General features: G+C 41.9%; 1 protein-coding gene across 14 annotated transcripts in view; it reads left to right on the top strand.

Annotated features, from left to right (window-relative positions):
• Positions 1-20032, top strand: part of LOC126272091 (voltage-dependent L-type calcium channel subunit beta-1) — a 2208268-nt gene that overhangs the window by 1952453 nt on the left and 235783 nt on the right. For all 14 annotated transcript variants that reach the window (XM_049974664.1, XM_049974661.1, XM_049974653.1 and 11 more), the window contains one exon: positions 14445-14564. In XM_049974664.1, coding sequence (XP_049830621.1) covers positions 14445-14564 — 120 coding nt within the window. The remainder of the gene's footprint in view (positions 1-14444; positions 14565-20032) is intronic.

The raw sequence follows: 20032 nt of genomic DNA on the forward strand, positions 1-20032 counted from the left end.
ACTATATTTAAGTCCGTTTACCGAATCCATGTCGTACTATGAAATGAAAATCACACTATACATAAATTTCTTCATTCATTTTATTTTTACTTATTTATTAATTTGTTTCACCTGGAAATAAGAGCCATCAGGCCATCTCTTACATGTAACCAAACATTCTAAATATTCTGCATACATTCAGCCTGATAATCATGTTACAAATTACTTTTAATAAACACCGTCATGCAACATTTAGAAAAAAAATGATATGACCTTATGGCATTGTTGGCTGGAAGACCGCTGAGTGGGGCTTTTATTACAGTCGACGCCACACCGGGTGACTCGCGTGACGGTAATGAGGATGGAATGACAATGAGGACAACGCAACACACAGTCCACGAACGGACAAAACCTCCGACCCCGCTGGGAATCGAGCCCGGATCCGCTGCTTGGTAGGCAAGCACGCAACCACTTTTTTGTTCGTTGCGTTTGATCTGGGCGGACGTCACAAGACATCCGTTCAAGTTGATCGTTGATTCCTTTTCTCAGTTTTTTTATTACAGAGACCAAACAGCCCTCTGACCGAACACGCTGAGCTACCCTGCCGGCACCAACTGGGACAGAAAGAATAGACAAACAGATTTATAATCCGGTCATAAAAAGTAAAAATTACAGCAGTGGACACAAGACAAAGGTTGGAAGAGGGCAAAAGAGAGGATGTGGTACAACACAACTAATGACGTGCCTGGTAGGGACATGAAAAGAGAAAGTGCGTAGCCGGGAGAAGGTGGGGACATTTGCTTTAGTGTTTGACAGTGGTAAAACTGGCCATATATCGTAATTTTTTCGGCAAACTTTATGAGGGTGACACAAGGAAATGCTTCGTCATGTTCTCAAAACCAATAGGGCGTGTAGCTTAATTTATTTATCTACTTTTCCTGGCTTGATTGTTGAGCTTAAACTGAATATTTGGAATAATTTCGAGTGTTAGGTCAGGCAGCTGTCTCGTCGAGCGAAGTTCTTGTGAGTAACTTGCAGGTGCAACCAACAGTTAACTGATATGTCGCGCTGGAGGCAGTTTTTTCTGTACCCAGGCCGCTGTAATGCAAAATTATTACTTTTCTATTTTTCTATCGTCTTTTGGATATTTGCCTCAATAGAAAAAGTTGTTTCTCTCATATGGCGTAGAATCCAGATTGCAAATCAGTTATTAGAGTTATCTCAAGCTCCTTTAAAATGAAGAGGTAGAAAGATCCATTGGTTCACAGTCATACCGTAGTGTAATGGTTTTACTTTTCTTTTTGGTAGTTGCATCATGTTTCAGATGATTAACAGTTAATGTACTAACTTTGGTTTTCGTTTTCATGGGTTATCATTTGTTCTTCTTAGCTACAACCAAGATTCTTTGTCTCGTGCGGGAATATAATACGGGAAAATTTAACAATATTTTACACTCTTCCAGGACAACAATCATATTACCGTCAATTTTGTGGCATTCCGAACAGTTTTCAAACAGCTTGGGTGACAATAGAAATGAACGTATGGCATCGTTGGCCGGGAGGCCCCAACTCGGGAAAGTTCGGCAGCCAAGAGTAAGTGTTATTTCATTCGACGCCACTTCGCGCACCGCTGTTGAGGATGAAGTGATGACGAGGACAACACAACACAACAGCCAGTCCCCGAGCGGGGAAAATCTCCGACCCGGCCGGAAATCGAACCCGGGCCCGGTTGCATGAGAGGTGACCACGTTACCACCCAGCCCAGCAGGCGGACAGCTCGGGCGACAATAAGCCAGTATGTCACTTAGGTCTCCACGACGCCAGCAAAACTCGTGGCAGTTGCAGACTAATGTGGTGAATGAATGCAGTTTCCATTAAAATTTCCTCTAATACTTCTTACGTATCTTACACTTATACATTCTCCTTGTTACTTCTTATTTTACAACCATCTGTAGTTTGTATTACTCCCGTTATTTGTCTCTAATATTTGCATTTCATGATGGAGATATTATTTTCGCTTTCCAGTTTGTTAACTTTTTCATCTACTGCAATTTTTTCTAGTCCAGTATGCTATACAGTTTATCCAAGATATTTAAGATTACTGACTTGATCCATTTTACCTATTTCTGTTCCTGAGTACAATTTAGAGAACTGGCACTAGAAACTGACTGCAGAACGATTGTACTGCTGCCAATGCACATTTCACGTAGAGACAACGAAGATACAACAAATTAGAGATCGAAAGGAGGTATATAGACAGTCGTTTTTCCCTCGCGCTATTTGTGAGTGGAGTGGAAAGGGGGTGCTACAAGGTACCCTCCGCCACGCCTCACATGGAAGCAGATGTAGATATTTTGGTGCATTCTTTTTTTTTTTTGTACTTCATGAATTGTCTTTTCAGCTGAAATTTTGGTACTAGTCTTATTCACTATTTTATCCAGAAGATTTATCTGAGTAAATGTTTCTGACAGATTTTCTGAAGGTATTCCGAAATCGTCTACAAAATACAGGCAGTTTACTTGAATTCCGTTTCTTTTCATTCCCAGAATTACTGCTTCAGTTTTCCAACTTCTTTAGCTACAAATTTTAGAACCTTAAAACTTTTTCTAACACTCAATTCTAAAGTAAATTTGATAAGCTATCTCCTTGTAAAACACCAGTTTTTATTCAGAAGTCTGACATACTTTTCCTACAAATTTAATTTTTAATACCATATTTGTGTCTCTGTCTACCAGATCATATTATTTAGAATTCTTTGGTGGATTATGGATTTTAAAATTGGCTAAAGTTTCTTCAGTCTTTTCGGGAGAACTTTTGATACAATTTTGTGTGCCATTGGGAGAAGTAACACGCCTCTGTAATTGATGTCTCTTTTTTTGTGTCACATATGGAGCAATGCTATTTTCCACTCTCCTGAAATATTGTTTTCCAAATTTTCTCAAAAAGCAAGTGTAGTTTACTTATAACTAGTATAATGGAATCTTCAGCGCTTGCTTTGTTGCTTTTGAATGTTTTGACGATTTCATCCATTTCTAGCTCCGTTGATAGACAACGTTCCTCAAAATTTTCTGGTATTGCTGGAAATTCTAATTTAACCGTTGGATTTGGACAGTTTAAGTGGTTCTCAAAAATGTTACTAACATGGCACAGACTTTCTTTTATTCGATTCTATTTTGCCACTATTATCTCTGAAACAAATACCTGGTCTTTCAAACCCATCAAGTATGTGTTTAAAACATTGATAATTTGTGAAATTTTCTTGTGTTTCTATAAGCCGAAAGTTTGAAAAGGTTCATTTGATTTTCCACATTATTTTAGATGTCTCTATCCTTTATTGACTGAATTACTCTAGTTGTTTGTCTATTTTTGAACACCCCACCTTTCTCCATTTTTGTTCTTATACTTCTTCAGTCCTCATTTCACTGTCTTCTTTTTACTGTTGGTCAGTTCTAACGTTTCCTACGTGTGGTTACTAATTTGTACCTAGAGTTCTTACGAATCACCTTTTTTTTAGTTTTCTCTGGTACTTCTTTAAATTTTAACATTTTTTCTATTGTAGTATTGGCTCTATTGAAGTTGTATGTGATTACTTTCTGGGTTTTCTCTTTTTTTTAGCTTGGAGAAATCTTATTTTAATCTTACAGAGATCATGATCTGAATCAAATTCACCATTTCTCAAAATGGTTCAAATGGCTCTGAGCACTATGGGGCTTAACATCTATGGTCATCAGTGCCCTAGAACTTAGAACTACTTAAACCTAACTAACCTAAGGACATCACACAACACCCAGTCATCCACCATTTCTCGTTACTGCAACGTTCATTCATGCTATATATATATATATATATATATATATATATATATATATATATATATATATATATATTACTTTGTGACCCATATGAAATTCACCTAGATTTTGATTACGAGATGTTCAGGTTTTGGCTTTTCTTGGTGGTTTGCGAAAATATGTGGAAGCTAGTTTTCACTGGAACATTCTATACACATTTTTGTCTTTCATCAATGCTGTCAGTTTTTAAGAGTGTTGAAGATTCACTTACAGCATTTTAAATTTCTTTTCTTTCGCACCTTGCCTATCGAAGTTGCCAAGAAGTCTTTTGGCATTCTTTTCAGATATGTTGAAGATTTCAAATTCAAAAAGATCCCAAAAATTATTTACTTACTGCGTATTTCTCCTATTGCTTTATTTATAGGTGCATAGCAATTTATAGAGATATAACTTCTATTCTTACACTTCATATTTAATATGGACATTCTTTCTGAGATTGACTTAAAATCTGTTGTATTATATTTTTTTGGTTTACATGGAGCGCCGTTACAAACGTTGGTGTGTTTTACATTATTCTCACTGCTGGTTTCCCTTAATAAATTCTGTGATGTCGTGTATCAACTATATTCCCATCTAATAATCTCGTTTAACGCACTTCCAAAATTTTGTTCATGATTCTTCTGCAGAAATAATTCCAATTCCTTCTGTGTTCCAGTTTTCAGAAGAGTTTACACGTAATGTTCCAAAGTAGTATTTATTATTCAACATCAGCTCAAAAGGTATTTCAGTGTATTCCATTTCTTCTTTACCACAGTCGCTGGAACTTCCTAGAATCCTAGGTCCCAATGTATTACAGGGTACATTAGTGGATTCCTTTTCAGAGCTACCACCTGGCGTAGTGCATTCATTATGTGAACTTTCCATTTTGCGATTTGAAGTTGTAAATTGTAGGCTGGGATTTATTACATTCAGCCGCCAGTTAACACGTGGGCCACACGCTGCCGGGGTACCGTCACTAATATGTGCAACTGTGGTGCCCTCTGTCCATTTCAGCCTTAGACAACAGGTTGCTTCTTTCGTCAGCTACGCCATTTCGAAGCCCATCTCTCCGTCTGTTCTGCGGTTGAGGCCTTCACCGTAACCCTAGCAACGGGCCCGTAGTTGGCAGTGTCAGCCGGGCCAGCTGAAACAAAGTTTTCGAAGGTGTTACTCTTCTATCACTCATCATTTTTTCTAGCTTGTGACAGGAAAGCTTGGAGTTTGTAGGTCAGGGTTTGATGGACTTCATTATTATTACTATTATTATTATTATTATTAAATAATGAAACAGACAGATTATTTTATACATTTATGAGTATAGGATGTGAAGAAGAAAAAAACCGAAATACGCAGGCCAGTCTAGGGCAATAGAGTGACCTTATCCTATACTTAACATTTTGAGTTCAAATGTTTGCGCAATATTCTGAGTATAGTATTCGAACCGCTAAACTGAGTAAGAAACACGCTGCATGTGACAGATTTATGCTAACAAATGTTACACTCCTCTAGAGATGATGGTAATAAACATTATACTTGTAAGGAGGTGACTGCAGAAGGAGGCTAATTGTCATATCGAGCTTCTCTACAAAAATGCAACCCAACTAGCACTATATACTTTTTCACGTTGTTAATTTATCGGCGTTATCAGCAAGTATTACGCATTGTGCGTGATGCCTGTCTGTACCGTAGAAAGACTATACTGCTGGAAAATGTCTGAACATTGTCACTGACCATTTCCAAACATTTATGCGTTCCTTGTGGTGTATCTGCGTTCTCAATTCACACTTTATTTTAGCTCATTTTGGGAGTTTAATGGGAAAACAAATGCTGAAACATGTAGACAAAGAATTTCCTCTTACGTTTCTTTGGCTATGAGCACGGAACCAACTTTGATTTTGTTACAGTGGTGCATGAAAACCAGATGTGTTACGATGAGGAGGCACATTAAATCAAGGCACCACACCCATATATAGATCGGCCTGTCGGCCACATCCTCTTTAAGAGATGCAATGTTGACATCACGTTGCATACGTATGGCGTAATACCAATGGACACTTATTCGATTCCTCGTCTAATAAATCTTATTTCTGGAAATGTACACTTGTCAGATTCATCCGAGCACATGTATTTAATTACTTTACTTGACTAACAACGGCGATGCTTTGTTCAGAGGTCATTTATTGAAGCGCTGTAGAGGCACATTAATTGACTCTAAAAGTGTTGTGCAGTGGAGTATCACTCTCTATTTCGTATTTGACATCTTTGCCACATAACTAGTTGACTTTGTGTTTAGAAGATTTGTTACCATTCACTTCCTTCCATTTTTTTCCTACGCAACCCTTGCAAATAATTTCCATTATTTCATGTTACCACTACAGAGGACACAAAATTCGAATCCTGAACCTCCACTTTGAGAGGCTGACGCCGCTCCAAGACCACTGATACTGGTAAACAGCTGCGTGTTTGTCTAATCTGTGGATACCTATTCCGAAGTTCGTGTGCATTGACGATCATGCTATCCTTAACTGCGCGTGGCATGTGACTTGTGTTTTTTGCAACTTGACAATATGATGCGTCCACGTCTGTTACGCAATTCAGAATGAGCAAAGCTCTAAACTAGCTATTAGTGCGCAACAAAGTACTGTTTTAAATTACCAGCCGGACGGAAACAATCTTAAAAACTAGCTTCTATTTTACTTTCATCTTAATTACTGTTTGTTAGTTGTTGCAGGCGTAATGCGAAGACAGGAATTCCTCTTTTCTTGAAGGGAGAGATGTATCAGTGTTCTAGATCGTTTCAGGAAGAACAGATACATGACAGATGAACCCAGAACGCAGCTTTATGAACCGCTGATAGGTGTTGAATGTAAACTCCAAGAGCAACGATTTCGGTATTTTGCACAATACACAGGAAAAGTGTCAAGGATTGTGAACTGGAACGCCGTTATTGTAAATACAGAAGTATTACCTTTAACATTTGTTCCATTTGTTAATATCTGCCACAACTGATTCCATCGGCTGCTGAAATGCGCAAACGGTTCTGTCAATACAAGGGAAGGTTGGAGTGTAACGTATTATTGATGGCAATGTTTCCAGAAGCGAAGAACGAACTCCGTGGCAAATAATCGGCATCGGGTTTGTCGAAGGGACTCTCTTGGCATTCATGTGAAAAATGAGAAACATTACATAAGTTCGCTGTTGATAATAATATTTTAGTTACTAAATCCTCCGCATATATAGTTCACTGTAGCTGTGGATGATACATTCCCTGAGATACATAAAATCACTGTATTAGACATGATAATGTGCTGTGTTTTTAGTATTTCCGTATTTGTGTCGATCCTCTGTAGCACCTAAATGCTTAGAACAATTTTAGCCAAATGTGGCACACATATGGGCTAGTAATTAACAGAAAAAATAGAGTAATTGATCTTTAACAACCCGACGTTAATGGGGTTATTAGAGATGGAGAACGAGTTGGGACTCGAGAATCATGGACGGGGAACCCGCCGTGCCCTTTCTCAAATTATGTCCTAAGCAATCTAGGGAAGCCACTGTAAACATAATACTGGATGAATACTGGGAATTCTAACCTCCTTTCTCTGGGGATGGGTGACAGGGCTGGGAGCGGGCTGATTGTGGGGGGAGGGAGGGGACGAGGAAGTACGACACGCCCACCACTATCAGAAGAGAAGGCGACGGTGAGAGCGAGCTGACATATAACACTGATCGGGAGCATGCTACATCTATTGGTTTCTACATCGTAGCGGGTACCAGTCTTTCCCTGACACAAGGTCTGAATTAATAATTAATCAAGTAATGCCTACCAATAGGCTAGTGCGTGCGCGTACGAAAGAAGAAACAGGACAAAAAGGCTCACCTTGAAAGTGTTCTTCTAAGTGGCTTGTCCCGTGGACCACATACTGTCCACGTTCAGCAAGACAATAAAACGGAGACGGCAACAAAATATTCAGAAGCCAGGATTCAGATTCAGGCAACAATTACCAGTAAAATAAAAGACCAAGTAAGTGAATATGTATTGATGTATCAGCCAAAGGATTCTATAAGATGGGTAGGAACAGACCTAGGACAGAACCAAGTCTGCAACCAGTAAGTACCGCAGTGACACAGTCGAACGGGCTGAGCAAAGTGGATCAGGAATTCAGATCCGGCCATCCTGATATCAGGATATCAACTGGCGCAATAACCAGTTAAGTCACATTTGCGTATTTTCAAGCACACCAAAAAAACTGTCCAGTTAATCAGTCTCGTCTCTTCTCAACCTTTATTCAGGCCACCAGCACACAGTAATTGCTTGTTACACAGCTAAATCAAAATATAGTATGATATTTAATGAACTTTGAAAAGTTCGACTTGTCTCTCTCTCTCTCTTGTACCAAACAACTTTGTTTTATGAATATGACCGGTTGCACTGCCCGAAATCGCCCGCAATGCTTAATATCTGCCACACAAAATGATTGGCCCTATGCCTTCTTGATACAGTGAACGCAAGTCGCACCGGAAACTACAATCGCTTTAAATGGAAGGGCGTATTTGAATCACTGGGTGTCAACGGAATGAGTACTACCTCCCAGATGGGTATTTCTGAGGTTGTTTGTTCTCGCGATAGGCATTACAGTCAGTTCATCACGATATATTCAGTCTGTTAGGCATTTAATTTTTGATTAATTTTCTTCGTTGTTTCATCTGAATGTAGTAATGTGAAGTAGATTGGCCAAGAACTTTTACACATTTTAGGTAACAACCTTTTCCCTTTTCTATATTACAAACATATATGTTTCAAGTGCCGCGTGGAGTAGCCGCGTGGTTTGAGGCGCTATGTCATGGATTATGCGGCTTCTCCCGCCGGAGGTTCGAGTCCTCCCTCGGGCATGGTTGTGTGTGTTGTTCTTAGCATAAGTAGTGTGTAAGTCTAGGGACCGATGGCCTCAGCAGTTTGGTCCCTAACGATTCCATTGTTCTTATTCTGGTGAACTGGATGTAGCATCCGTAACAGTTCTGTCACACATCAGACTATTACGAAATTCCGTGTCTGAGATATACTTATTAGCACACTTCATGACATTTATAAAGTTTTCCCTCAGGAAAAGCCAATGTAGTTGACGCTTTCTGAATGGAGAAATTATTATAGACAAGTTGTGAAAATGATAAAATACAGCGAACTAAATGTTTGCGTTCAATGGAGTATTCTCATTACGAGCCCTCTTAAGATTATGACGATTAGGCTTTGTTAGGTGAGAAGTCTAAAAATAGGTCTTACGTAACATCGATCACAGTGAACTTCTGGGATATTTTTGAGAAGTTTCGTTTGATAGGTATAACCGGTCGTGTTCCCTTCTGTCCTTTTCACCTAACACACAGCTGCGATAACGGATAAAAAGCTGCGACGTGGGATGGGAAGTGTACGAGTTATTGTCTTGAAGGATCCTTTGAACAAGTGTGTGCAGATACTGCATCATGCTGTGACTTTTGTTTTGGGCATTGCAGATGTCAGTAAATATATGCAAATGTTCTACGTTTTTGTCAGGCATGTTATTAAGGAAATCTTGCAGACAATTTATCACCACAGTTGGTCTTTTTCTGTCGCAAGTCTCGTCGTACAAGTACAAGTAATTGTTACCAGAGTTGGAAACTGTTTATAACTTTTTATGTTACGTATATTCATCGAAATAAATAAATGTTTTTTGTTTAAGTTTACCATTCTGTAGACAGAGCTGTCACTGTAGAAATACGCGCATCGTGTTCTATTCCTTTCACAGTGACTAGTGTTTGGTGCGACGGCAATGCAAATCCAGGCCGTCTCTGGTTCTTGCCCATTCTCTGTGTTATGCTTAACTGGCCTCAAGCACAGGTCTCACTCTTGCACCCAACGCTCCAGCAGTTTTCAAACTCTCATTTCCGGCGAAAAGTGCACGTATCTGGTTAACACACAAGTGCCTTCAGTTCAGGTTTTTCTAACATTTCTGTGACGCTCACCCGTGAGTCAAGTAACCAGTCATCATTTGAGCAGCCCTCCTTTGTTCACGTTCAATACCTTCTGCGAGCCCTATTTGCTACGGGTCTCTCTCTCTCTCTCTCTCTCTCTCTCTCTCTCACTCACTCACACACACACACACACACACACACACACACACACACACACACTTCAGCAACATTTTATGCAGGATGCACAGGTGGTTTTGTAAGTATTCTCCTTTGTGGATTGATTGCACATTCCCAATATCCTACCAGTTAACAGAAGTGTACCACATCAATTGGCAGACGCTTGAAGATAAGCACCAGTCAGCCTGCGAAGTGTTACTTACGAAGTTTCAAGGACCGGTATTAAGCCTATAATCTAGAGATTGCTGTAGTGACTGCGAAGACGAGATTAGACTAATTATAGGACACACACAGGCGTTTAAGTAGACATTCTTTCATGCAGTTAATCTACATTTGAATCTACATTTACAATCCGCAAACCACTTTATGGTGTGTGGTGGAGGATACTATGTGTACTACTGCTCCTGTTGCGTATTGTAGGAGGGAAGAATGACTGTTAATAAATCTACGTGAGAGTTGGAACCTCTACAATTTTACCTTCATGTTTTTCTTGATAAGATATAGTTACAAGGAAGGAATATATTGGTTGACTTTCCTAGGAACGTACGCTCTCGCAGTTTTAAAAGTACGCCACATCGTGACGTACAACGCCTCTCTTGTAGCGTCTGCCACTGAATAAGGCAAATCTACATCTACCTAGGTACTTCGCAAGCCGCCGGGGGTACCCTATCATTTCCTTTACTGTTCCGGTTGGAAACAGAGTTAGGGAATAATACAATGTGTATGCTTCCGTATGAGCCGTAATTTCTCGTATCTTAGTGGTCCTTAGTCGCAATGTATGTTGCCGGCAGTAGAATCGTTCGTCAGCCAGCTTCAAATGCCGGTTCTCTAAATTTTCTCAATAGCGTTTTCCGAAAAGAACGTCGCCTTCCCTTCAGGGATTCCCATTTGAGTTCCCCACGCATCTCCACAACACTTACGTGTTTTTGCATTCTACCGATAACAGCCTGCCTCTGAATTGTATGTACGCGACGCTTTCACGCTCGCCAAACTTACGTGTAGCGAAACACGCTGCTGTTCTTTGGATCTTCGCTGATTCCTGTGTGTCCTGTCTGGTGAGTCTCCCAGGATGATACCAAAGCACCGTGCGAACGAGAGTCTCGTAAGCTGTTTCCTTCCTGAGGCTTCACAAATGAATCTCATTCTGTCATCTGTCTTTTCTGCGATAAGTTTTATATCGTCGTTCCACTTTAAATCCCTCGGTGCGCATACCCCCAGATACTTAATGGACGTGACATCTACTAGTGATTGTCCTGCAACGTGCAGTCACTCAATATAATTGGTCTCTCTGGCTATTTATCCAAATAGATTACATTTGTTGACGGTGAGGATCAGCTGCCAATCCCTGGATCATGAGTCGACCTGCTGTAGGTGTCACTGCATTTCGGTACACTTAACATAATATTGTGACCTCTCTACTACCAGTAAACTCGTGACTCTTTAAAGAATCGAACTCCCATGTGTAAAATTGCTGCATACATGTGATCACTTTACAAATGAGTTAATGTGTTAAATATTTGCCTTTAAGTATGTAACAGAGAGAAAGGCTATAAAATGACTGAAATAATGCCTAAAGTTTTTGTAGTCGCTAAAGGTTGTCATTATCGAACGCTAAATGAATGTGAACTTGATAATTTGTGTTCCATTTTAGGCAAAAGGCATCTCAATAATTATGATCCCATATCTCCTGAAATTTTGGAAATTTGTTGTAAGGTCTTATGGGACCAAACTACTGAGGTCGTCAATCCCTAAGCCTACACACTACTTAATCTAACTTACGCTATGGATAACCGCACATCCATGCCTGAGGGAGGACTCCAACCTCCGACGGGGGCTGCACGGACCGTGACAAGGCGCCCCTGACTGTGCGCCTATCCCGCGCTGCGTATCTCTTGAACTATGTGACTGTTATAATGATATAATTTTGCTGTACGTTCAGTGATATATGTAGATACTCTCTCCAAAGTGTGTTCCGAATAGAGTTAGTAGTAAGAAAGTGATAAATTAGATCGTCATGCCAGTTACTAAAGTCTTACTGCATCAGTAGCGAAAATATTGTAAGCGATAAAAATTTTGAAATTATGTTTAAGGTTTGTCAGAAGTCGCTAAGTGCTTTCGTTCTCAAATAGTGGGTGAATGAAGTCCGGGTATATTTGCGTGCCGTCAGTTACGCTGGGTCAAGACAAACACAGAGATTCTAACTTTAATACTTGTTTTAGTGTATTAAACTTGTAAAATAAGAGTATATCTCTTAATGAGTAGATTATGATAGCATTTTAAATTTTTTAATTCGGCCAATAATCACGCGAATTCTTGAAAATAGAATTTTTCTTGCAAAAATGCTGCAACTGGTACCGGGTTCTGGGTTCGAGGATAGCGTTTGAGTAATAAACAGGGCCATTCCTATTGAGGGCTTAAAACGACGTAGATATAAGTAACTTAATATAAGACCGCAGATATCGGAAAATACCTCAAAAGTGGATGGTAAATGTTTAGCATGTGACGTCACATCGAAAAGACGAAAGGCATTCTCGATCGCATGCTTGAAGGAAAAACGGAGTGGTGCAATACTTACTTGCAAGCAGACGGCGCAAATTTTAAACCCTTTCGTAAATATGATCTGTTATAAATGTAGAAGTTGCGAAATTATTGTCCTCGTTGTAACAAACCAAAAGGTGTTCCTATTTTTTTCCCTGTTCTCCCTTCTTTTTTTGTAGAGAAATTATGTAGTGAAGATAACGTAGGTGATTTACTGGTAATGACGCAGTTCGGATGCTTCTACTGCTTTACGACGGTAGGTTTCTATTATACTGTACTTAATAATAATAATAATAATAAAACAGCTGAGACTGCGGGACTGGTTCATAAATCAACACCCCATTGTACACTGAAGCGCCAAAGAAAGTGGTATAGACATGTGTATTTTAATACAGATTCACGTAAATACGCAGAATACGGCGCTGTGGTCGGCAACGCCTATATGAGACAACAAGTGTCTGGCGCAGTTGTTCGATCGGTTACTGCTGCTACAATGGTAGGTTATCAAGATTTAAGTGAGTCTGAACGTGATGTTACAGTCGGCGCACGAACAATAGGACACAGCATCTCCGAGGTAGCGATGAAGTGGGGATTTTCCCGTACGACTATATCACGAGTGTGCCATGAATATCAGGAATCCGGTAAAACATCCAGTCTCCGACATCGCTGCTTCCGGAAAAAGAACCTGCAAGAACGGAACCAACGACGACTGAAGAGAATCGTTCACCGTGACAGAAGTGCAATCCTTCCGCAAATTGCTGCAGATTTCAATACTGGGCCATCAACAACCGTCAGCGAGCGAACCATTTAACGAAACATCATCGATATGGGCTTTTGGAGCCGAAGGCCCACTCGTGTATCCTTGTTGACTGCACGACACAAAGACTTACGGCTCGCCTGGGCCCGTCAGCACCGACATTGGACTCTTGATGACTGGAAACATGTTGCCTCGTCGGACGAGTCTGCGATCAAATTGTATGGAGCGGATGGGATCCACGACGCTGCATGCCAGCAGGAGACTGTTCGAACTGGTGGAGGCTCTGTAATGGTGTGGGGCGTGTGCAGTTGGAGTGATATGGGACGCCTGATACGTCTAGATACGACTCTGACAAGTGACACGTACGTACGCATCCTGTCTGATCACCTTCATCCATTCATTTGCACTGTGCATTCCGATGGACTTGGACAGTTGCAGGAGGACAATGCGACAGCCCGCACTTCCAGAATTGCTACAGCGTGGCTCCAGGAACACCCCTCTGGATTTAAATACTTCCGCTGGCCACCAAACTCCCCAGACATGAACATTGTTGAGTATATCTGAGCCACCTTGCAACGTATTGCTCAGAAGTGATCTCCACCCCGCCGTACTCTTGCGGGTTTATGGACAGCCCTGCAGGATTCAAGCACTACATCAGACATTAGCCGAGTCCGTGGCACGCCATGTTGCGGCACTTCAGCGTGCTCGCGGGGCCTCTACACGGTATTAAGCAGATGCACCACTTTCTTTGGCTTTTCAGTGTAAATACATAAATGTGTCACGCAGGAAGAAAATGCTGCGCGTTAGGCGCACGATTCAGACCCTGAGCCGCACGCACTAGAGTCATGGAGACACACCTGCTCGAATACTTGGGTTGGGACGGTCAGACGTGACGGACCGACAGGCTCAACCGCTGCGCATGCGGCGAGCTGCTTCATCTGGTGACGTTACATGTTCAACATTTGTCACCCACTTTTTGGGTACTTCCCACTTGCGGGCCCATTTGTCTTACGTTAAATTACTTGTCTACGTTGCTTCGGAGGTTATTAAACTTTAATAAGGATCACCCTGTAGATGACTGCATCCAAACTTCCGACGTTACCCACTGGATTATTTATATGTATTATGAACCGCTTCTCGCTGGTTTGCAGAGTATAAATGTAGATGAAGAAGTAGACGTAGACGAGTGTAGCATGAGATCTGCGCCTTGTGTTGCAGACGAAGCCAGTGGCGTTTGCCGTACGGACCAACGTGAGCTACGACGGCACTCTGGATGACGACTCGCCCGTGCACGGCAGCGCCATCTCCTTCGACGTCCGAGACTTCCTGCACATCAAGGTGAGTCGCCTGGGCCGCTGCCAGCCCCCTGCTACCTGCTCCCCTGCCCCCTTGCTACCTGCTCCCCTGCCCCCCTGCCCCCCTGCCCCCCTGCTACATGCTCCCGTCTCCTCCTCTCTGGGAGCACGCCAGCCAGCCAGGTAGCTACCCACTGTCTCGACACGAAGAATTCGAACAGCAGCAATGAAGTACACACGAGATGAAATTAGGTCTGGGCAAACGACACTCGCTTTTGAACGGGCTGGTTGCATGAAACACAGGAGGACATAGCATTTAATCCTACAACAGTACATATTCCTTTTGTAGTTCAAAAAATTAGCAATAAGAGATTCATAGTGTTTGTATGAAAATGTAAACATTTTTTGCTCATTTCTAAGTGAAGCTAACTGCCGAAGTCAGAATGTTGTCTTTGAAAAACTGCTGCAAGATTACTGTTGTTCCTATGTGTCTTTCTTACTTACGTGCAATTCAAGTGATTAATTTTTCTTCTGCCTCGAATCTGTCAGAAGGTTGTTTCCTGACTCTGGTGATATAAGGATTCTCTCGCTGCGTTCCTTAATTGAGTGCTTGTCACATAATTATTGAGGCACAACTTGGCTAGTTTAATTGGTTTTTGCATTTAATGATGATTCAATTAATTTATTTTACAACGTATAACGCAACCAAAGAACCCAGCTAACTGAGAGCATCTACACCACTATCCTCAGACAAGATATACTACCAAACGCGATCTTTATTTTCATTAATTCTGATGTCACATTACTGTATTATGAGGGCTCCTTTCAGAATTACATTTATTAGGTATGGAACAGGGGGAGGTTCAAAAAATGGATCAAATGGCTCTGAGCACTATGGGACTTAACATCTATGGTCATCAGTCCCCTAGAACGTAGAACTACTTAAACCTAACTAACCTAAGGACATCACACAACATTCAGTCATCACAAGGTCTGCTAGTACGAAAGCAGGAACAAATATGCGAAGCTAATACACAAAAATGAAATACATCGTATTAAATCCATCACACGAACGCTCGCAAAACCTACATCGAACTTCTCCAATAACGAACGCAAAACCTAACTGAATTCAATTTACGATCCTGGTGGCTGTATCTTCGAAAAGTACTGCACACGTTACAGCGTGGAGACAGACCAACAAAGAAAAAATAAATGAAATCAAGTAACTATACAAACAAAACTCGTTAAATATCTCATGGAACTGATTACTCTTTGTCGCGCGGTTACGACCACTTTGATGGCTGCACAAAGGGAGAAGCCCATGCTATCAAAAAAAGTCTTACAAATTCTGAAATTTAATAGTTAAACGCTCTCTAACTGATAAATCAACTGGAAAACTATTATGGATGCTGAAGGCACCACAGGATTAACAACTTACAACTGCATTACGAAGTTCCCCACGCTAACGTTAAAACCGTTAATTCTAACTATCCAATATACTCGGAAGACAATTAAAAAAAACGGTGGTCATAACGTAAGCGTAACTGTGTTGATACTGGAAAAGATCGGATTAGTGACCTAATCTATGACATAGAGGCATCTTTCGTTAAATTAGCAAACCGTTGACGGAGACCAGTACAGGCTCCATCGATACTCTCAACCGTCCGTAACCCGAGTGAGGAATAATGGCGGAGCACCCCTAACGGTCGCTCTCCTCACTCCTAAAGGGGAGGGGACTTGCTACAAATTCACGTGTTTACCAGTGTACCTACATGCATCTTCACATTACAGCCGTACTACTAACACAATGACACCCCAAACAAACATTCATTCTGGCATTTAATGGCAACATAATACGAATGAGAAGAGAATGTGCATTAATACACAATCAAATAAACACAGAGGCGTTCAGATCTCCACCAGAGCTAGAGCAAATAGTTACTAAGAGCACTGTGTCGTTACTAATAAAGGAACTCTGGATACCTTGAGATAACGTAATGGGGCGGAACAACCAGTTCAGCCTTACTACTACTTTACTTAAAACCAAGTACAGTATTTTATTTTATTATTAGCGACTGCAGCGATTAACCAAGTAAGTTGCAAATCAGCATTTCGATCCCCTTTCATATATCAGAATTACAGGTAAAAAGTTTCCAGCCTGAAAAACTGAGAAGTTTTCAGTTTGAAAACAAGATAACATTTAGATAAAACAAAGGACGTTGTATCGGACCGGTGGATTGGGCGCAAGGGACCGCATTTTTAAAATGTGACTACGCCTATTCAGTCTGTTTTAGTTTTATTTCTAGACCATGCCCTCGTAGACATATTATAGAGTCAGGTTTATCTTCTGAAGAAGGCCCAATTACTTGGGCTGAAGCTTAGGTACAGGTTGGTTTCATTACCGCAATCGAGGCTGATAGTTTCTTATATATTAAACATTAAGTTCATGTAGTTGAGTCGGCATTTTAAAGTGATCTGCGGAAGCAGAATCAATCGTTTCAATTATTTATTGCTACTTTTGATACTCGCCTGTGGTTGCGTAGGTGTGCAGACAAGATATAGGAGAATGAAATTACAAGAAATCCAGACCGTTAGCTGCTCACAGGTGTTGATGTGCTCCGACCGGGACTCGAACCCGGGATCTCCTGCTTACATGGCAGCCGCTCTATCTGGCTGAGCCACCGAGGACACAGAGGATAGTGCGACTGCAAGTACTTACCTCTGCCACGCTCCCCCTGAGACACAAATTTCCAACTTACTGTCCACTCACTACATTTTTTAGTGTGGAGGCTGAAGGGCTATCTGACAACAGATACGACACGATACGTTCATCGAAGAATACTCTTTCTTCTGCAGGTAAATCAGAAGCTGGAAAAATTCTTACTATCATCAAATCCTGAATAAGATGTCCTTATTGTGCGAGGAATTACACCAAACAAGCTGGTGACCACTGGTACTGGTGAGTCTTCAGAAAGAGACCAAAACACGCGCATAAAACAGACATATATCAGTGGACAAACTACCTCCCAAAGTTTTTAACTCACATTACAGACGTCCGGTTCGGTCGCCGTTTGTGACGTAGCAAACGTCAATACGTGCGTGCAATTACGTAACTGGAGTCGTTGACACGAACTGCCTGGGAAGATGCGTCAGCAGCACGCTTTGGAAATCTGTTGACTGGTTTGCCTATCTGCAGGGGCCAACTCATGCGACTATATGCAGCGGATGACTTGTCCACACGTTGTGACACGCCTGTCCTCTGGTTCAGAAGCACCGCGGTGAGCGTTACGAGTCGAGACGTAGAGAGAGGCCCTGTCCATCGATATGTGCCACTTTTCTTATTGTCTTATACTTGAATGAATTTGTGTTGTTAGTCTTTCCGTCCATTTCACATTATCTACATGCTGTTGCGTCTCCCTTAACTACCAAAAAGCATAGATATCCGTCATCTGTGCGAGTGTCTATTCCATTGTTACTGCTCTACTGACGTTTTTGAACTTTCACGCTTGTTGATTTTGGGTCTTTTAGTACGCAGAGAAAGTGTAGCGAACGGCGAGTTAAATGGTAATATACATTTGTTGTATTAAGTACGTTCCGACGAACAGCTGCATTTTTAGAGTTTAGAATGTCGCAGAGTCACAAATCTGTGAAATTCGCTGCTGCTTTGCACGAGATATTGCATGGTAGTTTCTTCCTCGCAAAAGGATGTACTAATAAGACTGATCGAATTGTGTGAACGAGAATAGTCAGAGCGATTTAATAGTGTCGTTTAGATTCTGTTATGCGATGCTACGAGTTTTATGCTATCGAACATTTGTGATCGTAGGCCTCCTAGCGCTAAATCCGTAGAATTCATACAGATTAGATATGTGTGACCAGCCATTTCCAGCGTTCCAAACCTAACAAATACAAAACTGTGTATCATTCTGTAGTAAATATCGTGTTGTGTCACGGGAGAGCTTGTTTCTTCCGCATCCCGCGATAACCGCTATCATTCACCAACAACAGTTTGACAAACAGTATTTACCATGGGAAGTAAGTTACAATAGTGTGCATCTAAGGCCATTGAAACGTGGAGGTTAATGTTTCTGTTCCTGAAACTTCCTAGCAGATTAAAACTGTGTGCCGGACCGAGACTCGAACTCGGGACCTAATCTGCCAGAAAGTTTCATATCAGCGCACACTCCGCTGCAGAGTGAAAATCTCATTCTGGAAACATCCCCCACGCTGTGGCTAAGCCATGTCTCCGCAATATCCTTTCTTTCAGGAGTGCTAGTTCTGTAAGTTTGGCAGGAGAGCTTCTGTAAAGTTTGGAAGGTAGGAGACGAGGTACTGGCAGAAGTAAAGCTGTGAGGACGGGGCGTGAGTCGTGCTTGGGTAGCTCAGTTGGTAGAGTCCGCGGAAGGCAAAGGTCCCGAGCTCGAGTCTCGGTCCGGCACACAGTATTAATCTGCCAGGAAGTTTCATATCAGCGCACACACCGCTGCAGAGTAAAAACCTCATTTGTGTTTCTTTTCGAGAATACCAGTGACTGTTTCTTGATGGAAAAACAGCCTATAGAAGAGTTCCTCCTAGGATTGCTACAGGGCACCAGTTTGATTCTCTTACTAAAGGCAACATTGTATTAGAACCGGAAGAGCAACACGATTTAAATCGAGAACCTGTAGAAATGAGTCTATTGTGGGACGAATTGGCAATGTAGTAAATCCCGTTCTGCGTAGTGTGCTGTCCAGTAAGATAAATGGGACTAGCTTTCAGAAGCCTGAATAACCACATTCTGCAGCGCAGACCAGCAACCAGAGAGGCAAGGTACCGACAGCGGCAGCAGCCATGCCGACCACAGAGCCGTCCGTTTCTCTGTTGAGGATCCACACTTATCGACGTCGTCCCACAGATTCTCGACTGGGTTCAGATCCGGGGAGGTCGGTGGCCAGCGGAGGCCTCTCGACTCGTCCTGACGCCCTCCGAACCTCGCATATACACTGCGATCTGTGTTGTCCTGCTGGAAAAGCAGACTGGCTATAGCGGTCGATATGGTCCCGAAGGATAGAAGCATACTTGCGTTGATCCGCTGTGCCTTCCAGAATGATCACCTATTAAATGCCACGAAAACATTCCGCAGACAGTGGCACTTCCTCCTTGTTGCAGAGTGTTTGCTTCCAGACGTTTCACGCCGCACCCTCCAACGGCCATCTGACCGATTCAGCATTAAACGTGAGTCATCCGAAAAAGCCACCTGTCGGCGCTCAGTGGACGTCCAGTTGCGCCACTGGCTTCCAAATTCCAGATTCCTTCACCAATGAACAGCAGTCAGCATGGCTGCGTCAACCAGGCGCCTACTGCAGAGATCAAACGCAGCAAAGCTCGTTGAGTAGACATTTTTGGTAGCCCCTTGGTTCATTAGGGCGGTCAGCTGTTCAGCAGATCTACGTGTAATCCCTCTTGCACATCTTCGCAGTTATCGCCCACCCCTGTCATCTGTGGCACGTGCTGCACCATTGTTGCCTAGAC

This window comes from Schistocerca gregaria, chromosome 5 (genome assembly GCF_023897955.1).
Source record: "Schistocerca gregaria isolate iqSchGreg1 chromosome 5, iqSchGreg1.2, whole genome shotgun sequence".
Taxonomy (NCBI): Eukaryota; Metazoa; Arthropoda; class Insecta; order Orthoptera; family Acrididae; genus Schistocerca; species Schistocerca gregaria.